The sequence below is a fragment of the Hirsutella rhossiliensis genome, assembly GCF_020360975.1.
Source record: "Hirsutella rhossiliensis strain HR02 chromosome Unknown scaffold00003, whole genome shotgun sequence".
Taxonomy (NCBI): Eukaryota; Fungi; Ascomycota; class Sordariomycetes; order Hypocreales; family Ophiocordycipitaceae; genus Hirsutella; species Hirsutella rhossiliensis.
In genome coordinates this window covers 3,292,089-3,307,734 of record NW_025408669.1, presented here as the reverse complement: position 1 = coordinate 3,307,734, position 15,646 = coordinate 3,292,089, and the positions used below count along the sequence as shown (strand labels likewise).

The 15,646-nt window shown below is 58.4% G+C and overlaps 7 protein-coding genes across 7 annotated transcripts; 4 read left to right on the top strand and 3 right to left on the bottom strand.

The window, feature by feature from the left end:
• Positions 1 to 769: 769 nt before the first annotated feature.
• Positions 770 to 2,275, bottom strand: HRG_03407 (mitochondrial calcium uniporter; the record flags this gene model as incomplete). Its single annotated transcript, XM_044861878.1, has 2 exons — positions 770 to 1,884; positions 1,936 to 2,275. The coding sequence occupies 2 exons, from the start codon at positions 2,273 to 2,275 to the stop codon at positions 770 to 772; spliced, it is 1,455 nt and encodes a 484-aa protein (XP_044722904.1).
• A 1,137-nt stretch (positions 2,276 to 3,412) lies between these two features.
• HRG_03406 (zinc carboxypeptidase domain-containing protein) lies at positions 3,413 to 4,681 on the top strand (the record flags this gene model as incomplete). Its single annotated transcript, XM_044861877.1, has 1 exon — positions 3,413 to 4,681. The coding sequence occupies one exon, from the start codon at positions 3,413 to 3,415 to the stop codon at positions 4,679 to 4,681; it is 1,269 nt and encodes a 422-aa protein (XP_044722903.1).
• A 385-nt stretch (positions 4,682 to 5,066) lies between these two features.
• On the top strand, positions 5,067 to 6,295 carry HRG_03405 (diphosphomevalonate decarboxylase; the record flags this gene model as incomplete). The annotated part of the gene is made up of 2 exons (XM_044861876.1): positions 5,067 to 5,128; positions 5,185 to 6,295. The coding sequence occupies 2 exons, from the start codon at positions 5,067 to 5,069 to the stop codon at positions 6,293 to 6,295; spliced, it is 1,173 nt and encodes a 390-aa protein (XP_044722902.1).
• Positions 6,296 to 6,696: 401 nt separating this feature from the next.
• Positions 6,697 to 7,003, top strand: HRG_03404 (uncharacterized protein; the record flags this gene model as incomplete). Its single annotated transcript, XM_044861875.1, has 2 exons — positions 6,697 to 6,894; positions 6,947 to 7,003. 2 exons carry the CDS (start codon positions 6,697 to 6,699, stop codon positions 7,001 to 7,003), a joined length of 255 nt encoding a protein of 84 aa, XP_044722901.1.
• A 1,589-nt stretch (positions 7,004 to 8,592) lies between these two features.
• Positions 8,593 to 9,583, bottom strand: HRG_03403 (cytochrome c/c1 heme lyase domain-containing protein; the record flags this gene model as incomplete). The annotated part of the gene is made up of 3 exons (XM_044861874.1): positions 8,593 to 8,869; positions 8,979 to 9,371; positions 9,468 to 9,583. The coding sequence occupies 3 exons, from the start codon at positions 9,581 to 9,583 to the stop codon at positions 8,593 to 8,595; spliced, it is 786 nt and encodes a 261-aa protein (XP_044722900.1).
• Positions 9,584 to 10,483: 900 nt separating this feature from the next.
• On the top strand, positions 10,484 to 11,242 carry HRG_03402 (DNA-binding protein; the record flags this gene model as incomplete). Its single annotated transcript, XM_044861873.1, has 1 exon — positions 10,484 to 11,242. The coding sequence occupies one exon, from the start codon at positions 10,484 to 10,486 to the stop codon at positions 11,240 to 11,242; it is 759 nt and encodes a 252-aa protein (XP_044722899.1).
• Positions 11,243 to 11,322: 80 nt separating this feature from the next.
• Positions 11,323 to 12,119, bottom strand: HRG_03401 (uncharacterized protein; the record flags this gene model as incomplete). Its single annotated transcript, XM_044861872.1, has 2 exons — positions 11,323 to 11,999; positions 12,065 to 12,119. 2 exons carry the CDS (start codon positions 12,117 to 12,119, stop codon positions 11,323 to 11,325), a joined length of 732 nt encoding a protein of 243 aa, XP_044722898.1.
• Between the last annotated feature and the right edge of the window lie 3,527 nt (positions 12,120 to 15,646).

The window sequence follows — 15,646 nt, the reverse complement described above, 5'->3', positions numbered from 1 at the left end:
TTGCCCGTCCCGGCCCGGCCCGGCAGCCGCCAGGAGATGATGCCCTTGTCTCTGTCTTGTCAGGGCCCTGGGCGCGCCGTCCTTTGCTTGCTGAGGATTCGGCGAGGAGAGGAGACGGAGGTCTGTTCCTTTCCGATGTGTGCGTGTGGCGAGAAGCAGAGGAAGAGGGCCGTCGGACGAGCTACGATGTCATGGGGGTGGGGGCAGCCGGATGACGCGGGGAGGACGAGCCGAATGCAACCTGGGGCGGCCGGGAAATCGACTTGCATCTACGGGGGGGCCTGGAGCTGCTTGCGTAGCCCTTGTGCCCGTGTAAGTTTTATCATTCGTCTACCAACTACGTACCGGGCGGGTACAGGCAGCGTATAATTACAAGGCTCGGGGGTCCGGCTTTCTTGGCACAAACCCGCTCTGCCTATATGTAGATGGATGTACATGGATGCCTTGGATGGATGCTGTGGACTTCTCCTCGTCGAGAATAAGAGGTACCTCACCTACACCACGATGGACACTGCGAGTACCAGATTGGTTCAGAAATTGCGTTTGCCTCTCTTCTAAAACCTCTCGACGAGCACCACCAAAGCCGTCGTGGGCTCTACCTTGAGACCCGGCTTTCTATATATATGAGCCCATGTGCTTGTCCGCAAACATCAAGGAACAAGGGACAAAGAAAGCGCCAGCTTCCCGCTGTCACCAGAAATGAAGTCGGCCCCGTCCCAGTCACTTCTTGTCAGCCTTGCCCGAGCAGCTCCAAGACCAGAACCCAGCCTCACTGCTCTTTGGAAGCGTCCTTGCCTGTATCCCCGCCCTTGTCCCCCTCATTTGCCTTGCCCTTGTCGCCCTTGTCGCCCTCATCCTCGTCCTCGTCGCCATCGTCATCATCCTGCCTCCGCCTCTTCCTCTCGCTGCGCTCCTCCTCGAGGACCTGTCGGACCTCCTCGCCGCCGAGGTCGCCCATCTCGTCCCACTCGACGTCGTACTCGGTGGCCGCCAGCTTAATCTCCCTCCTCAGCAGGTTTGCCTCGTGGACCAGCTGGTCCCACTTCTGCTGGTCAAAGCCGCGTTCCTGGTAGAGGGCGTTTTGCCGGCGCGACACCGTCACGTTCATGGCCGCCTTGTAGCTGAGGTCCCGGCTGATGAATAGGAACCACAGGTAGCCGCCCATGATGGTGGCCAGGCCGGCCAGGTAGGTGACGGGCTCGACGAGGTCCCATCCCATGTCGGTGTGGAAGGTGACGTAGTAGACGATGCCCCACCAGCCGGCGAGCGCCGCGAAGCCGCCCTTGGCCAGGCGGTATGCGCCCTTGTGTGCCAGCAGGTCGCAGTCCTTTTTGACGTGCGACATTTTGTCGATCTGGCGAGACATCTTCCTCAGCCGCATGCGCATGTAGTAGGTGCGGTCCTTGAAGCTCGGCACGGCCACGCGAAGCTCCTGGGAGAGGCCCTCGATGTCGATGGCAAACTCTCGCCCGTGCGCCGCGTCCCTGATAAAGTCGCCGACCTCGGTGCTGCTGCTCCACCGCACCCAGCTGGTCTCGCTCTTGCTGGGGCCCTCGCGTCCGAGGCCCGAGTATGGGGCGACGTTTGCGCCGCGCTTCTCGGCCGAGTCCCCCTTGGGCTTCTTGTGACCCGACTCTGCACGGAAGATGACGTCGGGAAGCTTTTCTCGGTTGCCCTTGCGCATCGGGGGGATCTCGGCTTGTATCAGGCGTTCCAGGTACGAGAGCGGCTGCTGGGGGTGGACGAGCAGGGCCAGGGGCTCGACCGTCTCCTTGCTCCAGTGTCGCTTCTCTTCCTCGCTAGCGTTGATGTGTTCCTGCTCGGGGTTGAAGGGCATGGGAAGGATGAGCTTGAGCAGCCGAGTGGGTGTCGTCAACAGGCGGCCTTTGGTTCGGGGTTAGCATAAGCTCCTTCACCGTTCAGCTGGTGCTGTACCTTTGGTGCCGTCCCCGGCGGCAGGGTCGTTGGAGGTGGCCTCGGGCAAGGCATTGCTGCTCTCGCGCAGCCACGGACGGTCGTAGGCCTTTCTCTGCTGACTCTTGGTCGTTGTCACCGGCTCCCTGCCGTCCCCGACCGTCTTCTGGGGCGGCTGGCCGGCCGACGAGGGCCGGTCATGGCCGCGGACGGCCAACGAGGCCGAGAATGAGCGCGAGAAGCAGACCGTCTGTCGCGTCCGGGTCTGTCGCAGAGCCTCGAAGAGGTGCTTGGCGTTTGATGGCCCGACGCGCGCCAACGCAGGCGCGCACAGTGTTGCTCGCCCCAAGACACCACTCATGGCGCACCGCAAGCGCCAATTCTGAAGCCTGAAGGGCCCTGTTGAATGCCCAAGATATGATCGGGTCTTTTCGATGGTGCGGAGTTTGAAATTCGCCAAAGGGCAGGGTTGAGGGAGGCGGTAAGACAGGGAGAGAGAGGCGAGAGTGGTCTAAGTTGCATGACGTCAGCGAGACTCCCGAGCTCCTACACGCTACTGAGCCTCTTGGGATAGCTGCCAACTACTTGGCAGGTACTTCGTAGACAGTGTATACCTGATAATATCGGGATGTATAGCAGCAGTTGAAGACGCAATTATTCAACAGTTGGAAAATATACCCGCTTGGCCGTAGCCTCACGGAGAGGCGACATAAGCAGCGGCAAAGGCAATGGTACTGATGAGTGCGGCAATAATTACACCTACCCCAAACTGGGCTGACTCGAGGTCCTGCCCACAGGATTGCAGGTTGGTTGGCCGAATAGAGTTGGCCGAACAGCAAGACTCTAAATCCCAAAATCTCTTATGGTACCCGCTGGTTTGCAGGCTGTTCGTTGCCGTCCGGCAAGTTAAAAGGGGCCGATGTCGGCCGGGTTTCTGATGACAAGACAGCCACATGGGGTCCCATCATCCCTTTGACTTGCGGAAACAAGCAAACAAGGTCCACGCGGGATTTAAAGCGGTGCAAGCTTAAATCGAGCTGATCCAGTAGTTGCCGGGTTGCGTTCGGCGGCATTGAAATCACCTTACCGTGAAAGAGCTGAGCCAAGAGGAGCCCGTGGAGTATGGGGATCAAAACTCGACTGATCAAGAACTCTTGGCTGTAACCCGTCTGACTCGGTACAGAACCTGGACGCTGGATGGCCAAGACTGCCCGCAACACGTTTCTCTGCCAAGTCTTTCAATAAGTCGGTGAGGATGTTACGCTGTAGAAATTCAGTCCGCGTTCAAAGTGTCTGCGTTATGCAGGACGTCGCAAGCAAGTTCTATGATATACCAGTAACCGTGGAGCGTGTAATCAGATACCATGTCCAAAATCATTGGCTTTGAATATAAGAAGCTCTCGCAGCCTCTGTTCACTTCCTTTGGTGCCTGATCTCGTCCCCTTCTCTCCACGACTAGCCCAGCTCTTGTCTCAGGCACCATCACTCAGACGCTGCCATGAGGTTTCAACTGGCGATACCGCTTGGGCTGACACTCCATTACGCAGTCCAGGCCCATGCCGAGCCTTCTCAAACGATACGAAGCTTGCCTATTGGTCGAGGTAATCGTTTCAAGAATGGCACGGCTGCCCTTACCGGCCTAGGACTCGGCGAGAGAGATTTGGGGTCTCTTCTCAACATCGACGAGATTCAGACTGGTCTTGAGCAACTGGCCGACGAGTTTCCACAAGTCCAGATGGTTGAGGCGCCGTACAAGACGTTTGAAGGCAGAAAGGTCTACGGAGCTGCCATCGGCGAGCCGCGAGTCGTCATCGCCAGCGGAATCAGCGCGGCCGAGCGCGGCGGTCCCGACTTTGTCTTGTACTTTCTCTCCGACCTGCTGTATGCAAACAAGACGGGCGTTGGTCTCGTCTATGGCAACCAGACCTACACCAAGGAGCAGGTGACGACGGCCCTCTCGGCGGGCGTCGCGGCCTTGCCCCTGTCCAACCCCGATGGAGCCGTACACGACAGCTCGACGGGCGATTGCTGGACCAAGAACCGCAACACAACGACGATCGAGGGGGACAAGCAGCGGGGCGGAGTCCATCTTGACCAAAACTTTCCCTTTGAGTGGAAGGGCGAGGACCCGGCACTCAGGCACCATGTCAGCCGCGGCGAAAGGTTCCTGTTCTTCCCTGGCTATGCGCCCCAGTCGGAGGCCGAGACGCAAAACATGATGTGGTTCATCAACAAGTTCGACGACGTCTCGTGGTATCTCAGCCTTCGCCCGGCGGGCTTCATGGCCGTCCAATGGGGCTGGGGCCACGCCGACGTGCAGACGTCTGACGCCGCGCAGAACTTTAGGAACAGCACGTACAAGGGGTGCTTCGGAGCCGAGCTGAGCGAGGCCAGCACTGCTCCGCCGTACAAGGAATACACGGAGCCCGATGCGCGGGCCAGCCAGGAAGCCGCGGCAACACGCATTGCGCGTCCGTTCCGGGGAACAGTTGTGCAGCACTGGGGGAGAGGCCCGCCGAGCACTGGAGCGAGCACCGACTGGGCCAGCTCTGGATACTACGGCCACGAGTGCGGCGCCAACCGCATCAACAGCCTGACGCTGGATCCCATGAGCGCGGCCATGGTGTTTGGGCGCGGCAACTGCTTCCTCAGCTACCCCTCCAGCCGCTCCTACCACGAGGGCATGCGCGGAGCGGGTGCGGGACTGATGGAGCTGCTGCTGCACGCCGCTGGGCCGGATGGCGAGCCCAGGAGGTGGCAGTGCTGAGGATTGGAATCGGCGACTTTAGGATGTCGTCGAGGTGTTGGTCGGGGGATGTGTAGAGATTTGATTGAAAGAGCCCTCCCTTGGAGAGAAAAGTCAAAGACTCAATGTCCATTCGCATCCATTTCGGCTCTCTGACGCAGGAGGATGTCGTATCAGTTGGCGAGATGTCGAAGGTGAAATTGCTGCGTAATATTGGGTATTTTGGCATGCGAGACTCGGGGGCATCAATCAATTGCGGGGCACCGCTACACCCACATCACCATCTCTGCCCACCCGCGCCAGCAACCCCGTCGTCCACGGCCCTCTCCCTCGCCTCACCGTCGATCTCCCTTCCAAGCCGAGGCGTCGAGCTCTCTCCAAACCCCGGGTGACGAGGCTGCCAGCAATGGCCGACACAAAGGTCTACCGGGCCAGCACCACGGCGCCCGTCAACATTGCCGTCGTCAAGTAAGTATGCGACTCGATTCATCCAAGGCCTTTTGGCCCTCACTGACTGCCTGCAGGTACTGGGGCAAACGCGACACCAAGCTCAACCTCCCGACCAACAGCTCCCTCTCCGTCACCCTCTCCCAGGCCGACCTGCGCACCCTGACGACCGCCTCGTGCTCCGCCGCCTTTGCCCACGGCGACACCCTGACCCTCAACGGCGAGCCCTCGGACGTCGCCGGCCCCAGGACCCAGGCATGCTTCCGTGAGCTGCGTGCCCGCCGAGCCGCCCTCGAGGCCGCCGACCCGTCGCTTCCCAAGCTGTCCAGCATGGCGCTGAGCATCGTCTCCGAGAACAACTTCCCCACGGCCGCCGGGCTTGCGTCGTCGGCCGCGGGCTTCGCCGCCTTCGTCCAGGCCATTGCGAACCTGTACGAGCTGCCCGACTCCCCGTCCCAGCTTAGCATTATCGCGCGCCAGGGCTCCGGCTCGGCCTGTCGGAGCTTGTTTGGCGGCTACGTCGCCTGGAGGGCCGGCGACAAGCAAGACGGCAGCGACTCCATGGCCGACCTGGTGGCCCCCGCCTCGCACTGGCCCAACATGCGAGCCCTCATCCTCGTCGCCAGCGCCGCGAAAAAGGGCGTCTCGTCCACCGCGGGTATGCAGCAGACGGTTGCCACGTCGGGCCTGTTCCAACACAGAGTAGCGAGCGTCCCCGCCAGCATGGTTGCCATGGAGCAAGCAATCAAGCAGCGCGACTTTGCCGTCTTTGCCGAGGTGACGATGCGTGAGTCCAACTCATTCCACGCCTGTTGTGCCGACACGTACCCGCCCATCTTCTACATGAACGACGTCTCCAGGGCCGCCATCCGCGCCGTCGAGGCCATCAATGCCGCGGCCGGCAAGACGGTGGCGGCCTACACCTTTGACGCCGGGCCAAACTGCGTCGTCTACTACCTCGACGAGGACGCGGCGGCGATTCTGGGGGCCTTTTCAGCCGTCCTTGGCGGCGTCACAGGCTGGAAATACGGCTCTGCTGGCACGGTGTCGAGCGTGAAGCTGGACGGCGGCATCGCGAGCATGCTGAGGGACGGCGTGAGCAGGGTGATTATGACGGGCGTTGGCGAGGGCCCGGTGAAGACGGAGGAACATTTGGTTGCGGAGGATGGCCAGCCGGTGAAGAGGTAGTGGATGCTCGAGCCATTGCAACGGCAAAGTAGAAGGCCGTTTGGCGACCTGAATGTACAGCATTCAAGACCTTGAAGTGAATTTTGGTGACGCGCTTGCTGGGCAGTCGCCCGTGTTCTTGCCTCAAGCCTGGAATATTAGGCTGCCTGCCCTCAGCTGGCTTTGCCCACCACTCCTGCCTCTGACGAAGCCGCACTCTCAACTTTCAGCCACCTGCATGACCACTTGGAAACAACCTCTGCTTCACTGCATACCTGTCCGCCATCACCAAAAGGCAAAAAAAGGTCGCAAATGCAAACCCTCGACTCTTTTTCAGACAGTTTGGGTTGCGGCACCACGCAGCCCCGCGCCTAGACTGACAGGCGATCGCTTCCTCTCCCACCCAGCAACGCAGAGCAACCATGGATCAGCATCGTCGGTTCGAGCTCTCCGACCTCTATCCCCGAGAGCCTGATCTCTTCAAGACAGACCGCGACGGCGAGGACCTCAGCTTCGCGCCCTTGCTCAACTCGGGACGCGAGATCAGTGTCGTGGAGCTGTCCAAGTCGGGCTACGATCCCAAGCTCTGGCTGCATTCGCCCACACGAGGCATCCTCCCAGTACGTGGCGTGAGGCAGTCAACGCTGTTCTTGGCTATGCAGAGACTCACAGGCGTGGCTAGGTCCAGAAAGAGAGAGGCCTTCTCCGCTCTCTGCGTGGCTGGCGTAAGTTTCTCCTCTCCGCCTTTCTTCCCGTCGATTTCCCAAACTCTGTCTCGGACGACTATCTCGCCTACCAGACCTACGACTCCCTCCAGGCCTTCTTCTCAACCATCACCTCCCTCCTCGCCAGCCGTGCCCTCCTCCAGGGCCTTGGCGTCGGCGATGCCAACTCATCCGCCACCTATGCCATGCTGCTCACCATTCTCCGGGACGCCATCTCCAACATAGCAACCATTGTCTTTGCTCACCGCTTCGGCTTGAGGATCGAGCCAGAGGCCAAAAAGTACCGCTTTCTCGCCGACCTCTTCAACGACACGGCCTTTTTCCTCGAGCTGGGCAGCCCCTACCTCGGCTTCTGGGGCAAGGCCGTCGCAATGTGTACGGGCGAGGCTTTGAGGGCCATCTGCGGCGTCGCGGCTGGCGCCAGCAAGGCGGCGCTGAGCTTGCACTTTGCCAAGAACGACAATCTTTCCGAGCTCAGCGCCAAAGAGGCAAGCCAGGAGACAGCCGTCAGTCTCGTCGGCCTCCTCGTGGGGACAATTGTGGTCAGGCTGGTGCAGGACCCCAGGGCCGTCGTGTGTCTGGTGATTGCCCTGGTTCTTGCTCACCTGTGGACCAACTACCGTGGCGTCCGCTGTGTCTGCATGAACTCGCTCAACAAGCAGCGCGCCACTCTTCTCTTCCAAATCTACATGGAGTCGCGCGACGTCTGCCCTCCCAAGGAGATTGCCGAAGAAGAGCGCATCCTGTTCTGGGACGATGTCATCAGCAATTCGCGCGACGAGCCCGTCTTTCACATCGACTTTGCCAAAAGCTACGCCCATGCCGCGAGCAGCGACGGCATCGACCAGGAGATTGTCGCCGTCGACGGACCTATGCATACCAGGTTCACCCGCCCCTACTCGCCCGGTCGCTTGGGCCAGATCAAGATCCTCCTGTGGGACGGTGCAGAGCCTAAGCACGCCATTCTCGCATGGTTCATGGCCATGGAAACGGCTTGGGTGACGGAAAAAGACGTGCCCTACGGAGATGCCAAGCTTCCGAGCCCGCGCAGAGCGGCAGACGGCAATGGCCGACGCAGGATCATTGACGGATGGAAGCCGTGCGCCCGCGACGAACGCCTCTGGACCATTATGAGGTCGCAGAGATGGGATATCGAGATGGGAGTCATGGAGACGGGGCCGGGCGTCCGGCTTGGCGTTGAGATGACCCAGCGAAAGAACGAGTGAGACCCTTGGGAGGTGGTGCGGTGGCTGCCCAGCCGCTGCAGAGGAGGGCATGACGACGAGCGCCTGTGAGGCTAGGGGAATCAAGAGAGAAAAAAAAGAATAATGATCAAACGGAACGACCATATTCAGCAGTGGTATGATTGGTCGTACACCATTTTTTGGGAGAGATTTGTCCCAGGAAATCAGCCTAACCCGCTGCTCGTCTAATATGCGTGCTCCTTTTTCTCCTCTTTGGAGTCCCGTAAACGCCGATGCTATGATATCATACACGCTCTCATCTCTTGTACACAGGGGCCGCCTCATCGAGTTGCTTGCCCACCCCAGTCCCTTTCATCAACTGCCTCCCGAGGTCGGCCAAACAGCCCAGTCAAGCCATGCCGGTCCACCTCCGAGCACGCATCTTGACGCCCTCCCAAGTATTGAGCTTTGGCCGGACGTCGAGATAGAAGCTGGGGCCGGGCTGACGGCCGCCGGGCCGGCCTGCGTAAAAGTCGATGACGTACTCGACGCGGGTGCCGCAGCGGTCGATGACCCAGTCGTGGCGGTCAAAGGGCGCCGTGTAGCCGAGGATGGTGTTGATGCGGGCCGTCGGGGTCATGCGGGTGTTTTTGTTGGCAAAGGATTCGAGTTTGGGGCCACCGCATCTAGTTCCATACCCGTTCCGATTAGCACCTCAATTATCTCTCGTCTCATGTTCTCTTGCTATGTTGCGAAGGGAGCGCATCAGAGGGTCGAGGACAGGGAGGGGCGTACTTGGAGTCGTCGAGGTAGGGAGCCTCCCACGCTTGAATTTCCCTCCACGCGCGCTCGTTGACGGCGTTGTGGATGGGGACGACGGTCTTCATGTCTGCAACGCGGGCGTCGTATCCCTTGCGCTTCATGGCGTCGAAGAACATCTTCTCCGACGGGTAGACCCAGTTGCCCGAAACGGCATCGGCGCCAGACTCGATCTCGTGATTTGCCGCGGGGGGGGTTGCCGAGGCGCCGTGCTCGACGGGACACGCCGCGGCTGCTTCTGCTCCGCGTGTATCGGCCGGGCCGGGGGAGAAGCGCGGGATGCTCGAGACGGCGCGGCCGGTGTCGAGCCCTCCGTTGTTGCTGTGGTCGTGGCGCGAGGACGTGGAGGAGGGGCGTGTCGGAGCGGCGCTGCCGGACCAGGGGAGGTACGGGGTCAGCGTCTGCGTCCAGGACCGGCGTCCGGTCGAGATGGAGGAGGGCGCAGCTGCTTCATCGACGGGGCACTGGGCGGTGGTTGTGCCGTGCGGGCTGGGGGCTTGGGCTGCTGCGCGGGCCTGGGCGAGCCATGCGTCGCGGGCGCGGTGGTCGACGGGACAGGCCGACTCGGGGTCGTCCGCCATGGTTGGAGGGATTGTGCGGACGGATGGTGGGTAGAGTGAAGATGGCCTCGTCAATCTGCAGAAGCGATTTTACCGTAAGCGTGGGTACTGCTTTGGACTACCTACCCTAGACTTTAAGATGGCCTGGGCCTGAACTTAGTTAGCGGGCTTGCGCGGTTATAGACTGCGTCTGTTGAGGAGAGTGGGCACAAGAGGCCACAGTCATGCCTAGTGGACCCAATAGTCATACACAAGGGGTCTGACTGACCAACATAACTCCCCTAGCCTAAAGACGAGATATAGACCTAACTTGGGTATAGGGATAAGTCATCTTATTGCCCTCTTATGGCTAGTTATCCGTATTTATGGTCACTATACCTATATAAGCTCCTCTCTTATCCCAATAGATAGATCAAGACATGCATCACTACATTTATCTTTCTGAGCCCCTATTTCTTCCACCGTGCTCTCAAGCCTCTGCCTGAGCGCGTCCTTCTTTGGCGCTGTTGCAATCTCAATCGTGACCCATCGACACCACCGTTTTCCAAGTGTTTTGCAGGAGGTTGAACGACAACAAGTCCCAATATACACGACAATGCGTAAGACAGAGACGACATATCCACTCGTCCCATTGTATAGCCAAATTATCGCCTGCTTATACGTCACGCGAAAGGTGGTATTGACTCCAACAACGTTCTTACCGCTTCATGAAGAGCGCCAAGAAACGGATAGCTTTACGTAAGTAGCCAATATTTAAAGGGGCGGCACGAAGGTAGGTAAGTTATAACTAACTATACACTACGTACTGTACATACATTATATTAGAGGGCTAAATTCTCGCCGTCTCAATTACCCCACCCGGCCTTTCCACCATGGACAACGCTTCGTCGGGATGAAAACCCCCAGCAGCTCATCGCCACAATGGGGCGACTAACGGAAGCACTCCTCTACCTATGGAACTTTCGCTACCTCCCTCTCAAGTACCGCTGGCCGCTCATCAAGTGGAGGCGCCGGCTGCTGCCGACTCGGACGGGCCTTGGACTGCGCAACTCGCTACGCCATGCCCGCTCGCTGCGACACCCGCCGGAGCCCAACGCCCATCTCTTTGTGCTGCGCCTCCTATGGCCGTTTCCCACCTGGTACTTCGCGGCAGTCGTCCCGCCGCCGCCGCGCGTCATCAAGGCCGACCCCGATGTCGTGAGCCGCCGGGTTCGCGACCTCATGTACCTCCGCTCGATGCCGCTATGGCGGGCGCGCGACACGCCGCAGCGCGCCTTTTATCGCCTATACGAGGCCGTGTGCGCCGCAGACGGGCCCATGATTACCTACGAGACCGAGTACTTCTGGCGCCGCTCGTCTCCGGGCTGGGCCACGGTCGGCATCCCGGACCCGGAGTGCGATGACGCGGAGCAGTATGCGGTCATGGCGGCCTTGGCTGAGGAACTCGTCGAGTCGTTTATGTGGCGGCTGCAGCTCGGTCTGCGCCGCAACGACACGCCTATTATGAACCGCTACAAAGATCCGCCGCCTATGGTGCCTGAAGTCTGCCCGGCGTGGGCGACCAAGGTGCCGGCGTTGGAAAACAAGCTGCTCTTGCACCCGGATGAAAACGTCTACTTTGATAGCCCGTTTCATCGGCGCAATGTTTACACGGCAACCGGCAGTTTCTATACCGTCTGATGGCCTGCCAAAGCCAAAGCGATGTCATGTAGTATGAGCAGGAGTCGTGTATCTACCAGGTGCTGTGGACAGACCTCCCATCAACACCAAACCCATTTTTTGTCGAATCCTTGATACTTCCATCGGCCAGTCTCTGCATCCCGAACCATGTCGGCAATGCCCACTTCTCCGTACGCTCGTGCATAATACTCAGCAACCTCCACAATGGCCGCATCGGTAGGCGGTGCGTCAAACCCGTTGAGATTGAGCTCCCGGACATACTGGAAGCTGAGGGGGGGTCCTCCGGGGGTTCGCATCATCCGGACCAGTGCAGCAGCGTCGGGAACGTCGACGTCCTTGACCCCTCGGCGGGAGCGGGCATGCGCGACACGCCGAATCTTTCGCTCCAGCGCCCAGTCGAGGCGGCCGGCGTAGATGACGAGCTGGGCTCCCTTGTACACGATGACGCCTTGTTGCACAGACTCGAGGAATAGGCCGAAGCGCCGCTCTCGCGCGACGAACAATTCCACCTGTTGGTTGAGCCAGTCCAAGGCGTAGCCGCCATTGTCGGCAACCGTCGAGATGGCGGCGCTGAATTCCTCGGAGTAATCCGCGGCGGCGGCTACGTTGGGGTCAAGCAGACAGTCGATATCGTACGAAGCATCGCGGTTGAAGCACACCCGAACCGCCAGGGAGCCGCCCACCGTGATAAGCCGGAGAGGCGCAACGCTCATGAGCAGCTCACTCTTGGCAATCTCGGCGTCCAGGAGCGTCAGGGCTATCGGATGCCATGTTAGCTTGCATTGGTGGAGGCTCGCGAGGTCCATTGGGGAGAGAAAATACCCCTCTCCATGTCGGCATACGTCAACAGCTGTCGGCCACTTGGAGCAGGCAGCATGACGGGTAGATGGCGAGGAGCGGCTACACGAATGCGATGTCCAGAGCGGCCTTTTGGCTGTTGTAGGCAACCAGATGAGCCTGGGGCCCTCTTCAGAGCTCACTCTTTAGAGTCGCTTATTCGGAAGGCTGACGAATCGCCGTTGCTGCTACGCGCCCATCGCAAACTGCTCGTGCCGGCAGCATCAGAATGATTACCGCACCAGCATTGCATCTGCTGAAGAGATGTATTCTTGGCTGGCCGAAAATACCAAGCCGTTGGTGCTTTCCATGGTCGCTTCATCAACCGCCTGGGCGACAACGGAAATGCGATGCCCAACTTCCCAACTGAGGGCCCTGAGACGCAACCTGCACGTGGCCTGAGAATGCGGACGCCGCCGTCTCGTCGTGCCTGCCGAAGGTTCCGCATTTGCCATCTCGATGAGTCTCCAGCCTTCTGGCAGATTGACGGAGAGCCGGAGCCTTCAATGTCGCTTCTCCCCACATGGCCCGGCCGGGACCCGCTGCCATCGATCATGAGTTCTTGACCCACTGCGGATGACCACAGGCAAAGTCGAGGTCAAAGGCCTACCAACCGAAGACATGGGGATGAGGGTAGGCGCCGAGATGACCAAATTTATCGCCATTTTTTTGATTCACAACCAGAAGCCGATAGTTGATGTGTGCTGGCGGTTGCCATCCCCTTGTTGAAACTCCATGTCCGCCTGCAGCAGCGCCTGCAACCCTGCTGTTGACTCGTCGCCGGTCATATCGGCCCGTTCCGTGTGTTGGCTAACAGGCACCCAGTCAGGCACCAGGTCAGCCGCTACTCTGCAGTCTCGTACTTGTCCAGCCCCAGCCCTCCGTTTGGCGAGGGGGGTTAAATAAGGGCAGCTTTCCGGACCAAGGAAGAGGCAGCATGACAAAAGAGAAGAACCAATATAAAGGCAGAGCCAGTGTAGGAACTATAGACAGCCAGCGCAGGCGGTAATATATGTCTCATCTTATACTTGTTCTCTCGAGAGCACCCTGTTAGCCCAGGCTGAGAGTCTGCCTAGTATGTATATGTCCTGCCCCTTCCACTATCCTATAGGACTTAAGCCTCGTCCGGCAATTATAGGTTGCTTAGTTGGCTTTCTTGGCCGCCCAAAGAAACGTGGCGTCCCAAACTCCGGCGGCGCGTCTGACGTCCACCGCGGCCCGTCGTGACTTACCGTCCCGAAGGTATGTGAATCGTCGTCTTCGGACACGTGCCCCTGGTCAGCCCCTGGATGAATATTCTTGTCCTTTCGTCCAGGCGACCCTTCAGCCACCGGTACAGTCGGGCCAGACTCTCCTTCAGATCCTTCTTCAGTCGGACCAGACTCTTCTTTAGACCCTTCTTCCGTCTCTGTGTCGGTCACCAAGTCGGCCCCTTTGCCGGCGAGTGCTGCTGCTCCGCCCAGCGCTGCTCCACCAAGCGCTGCTCCGCCCAGCCCTTTGCCGGCCAGTGCCGCTGCTCCGCCCAGCGCTGCTCCGCCCGCTGCTCCAGGCGCCTTTCCAGCCCCATCTGCACCCCCCTCTTCACCTCCTTCTTCACCTCCTTCCTCACCCCCTTCTTCCCCCTCTTCCCCCTCGTCGTCACCTTCATCTTCGCCCTCTTCTAGGCAAGCTTGATTCTCCTCTTGGGTATACTGCTCAGTTATATCACCCAAAATTTCTCCCTCCGCCTCGAGGAGTCCTAGCCCCCTTGATTCTGCTGCTTTCGCCCCAGCCGCATCTGTAATATGTAGTCTAGATAACGCTGTCTCATCGCTTCCAGGAGAGAGGAAATAATCTAGTCCTTGCTCATCTGCAAGAGATCCATTTAGTATTCAGTCCTAATTGATTCGTGGTTCCACTAGATGAACAATCAGCTCCTACGTGGGCGGGAGATATACCTTTTGCTTTTGCTGCATCGCCTTCCTTTGTTGTTGTTGTCTTAGGCGGCCACTCCGAGTTTGGAGAACCAGTCTGATGCGCAGCAAAGCATTCTTTTGTGGTGCGACCAGGGAATCGATCTTCGTTCCTCCAATACAACACAAACCGGTTGCAGTATTGATTAGTACCACAGCGCTGCTCCATCCTTTGCGCGTCGTCTAACCCCTCAAGATTAGAGTCAACGCATGAGGTTTCTTTCTCAGGAGGTGGTATATACTCGAGCCGTTGGTCGTAACTCGTGGAACCCGCCGGAACCGGGCTTGCACAAGCAAGCCCGACCAGGGCAGCAAAGACGGTAAAACCCTTCATAGTTATTAACGATGGATTGTACGTTATCAGAGTTGGGAAGGCCGGTCGAAGATGAGTGCAGAATATATGTAGTCGCGTTGGAGGGTCGAGTTTGCATAAGACATGAGGAAGCCGAGATGGAACATGATTTTATAGGAAAGAAGAACCTTGGTCACGAGACGCAATGTCGATTCGTGCTAGAACACGGTACGGAGCACTCCGCCCATAACGCAGTTATAGACCCTTGCGTAGCTGAAGACTTGAAATCTTATTTTTACTTGTAATGCCATCAGATGCGACTCGAGCCAGGCGTGGCTTGTCCATTTTCTAGAGAAGGAACTTTTGGCCCACAGGCTGCGGAGCTTGTTAGATGCACTAAAATCACTGAGTCTCTCTCTTTTAAGCACGCATCGCTATGGAGTACTGAGTCTCTACTTGCATGATCAAATCTCTAATCACAGGATCAACTCCATTTCAGGCTATTGGCTACTCTCTGCCGCGACTAGATCCGCCAGCTGAAGAGATCTCCATAGCGTTATATCAATGGAGCCCTAATGAATCGCCCGACCACTAGCCCCATTATACGGGCCGGCTTTGTATGTAGATTAATGTCATGGGAGCCTCCCTGTGACCTGACAATAGGGCTCCGGTGAAGGAAAAACCTCCATATGTAGCAGGCTCGTACATATCCCTATAAGTACGGTCTTCTGCCTCTAGGGATTATGGCTAGGAAGAAATATACGCGACTGAGTTATACTGCATGACCCTCCTCACCGCCTTCGTTGCCCTCTACTCCTTAGAACACTGTGGTCCGCTACATTCATCGCCAATATGAAGATTACAACAGCCCTCCTCGCCGTTCTCACTGGACTAGCTACCGCTGTACCTGTAGAACGTCCAACGATCTTTGCTCGAGGTGGTAGTAACGGGAAGCCTATATACAGGGAGACGACTGGTGCAGAAGCGTTCCGGGCGGCGACGACAAATACTAAGGCGAATATGGGGTTGGGTGGGCAAGGACTTCGTACCAACACATTTGCGAATCCTAGCATCGCGTGTTCTCGGAGGCACTGGAAGAAGAGTCAACTTAAGTCGAGGAGCAGCAAAAATGAGCCAGGTGTTCCTCAAGGGCCGAAAAAGAAGCCCAACATTCGTCATTCTAGAACATAAAGTGGCGGTAGGGGATAGGGGATTGGGGATTTTAGAGGATTTATTAGGGTTTAGAGGACAAGAATGACACTTGACGCACCCTTGGCAATAGTTCTCCTGTGAACAGACTGTATCAACACCAAACCCGTAAAC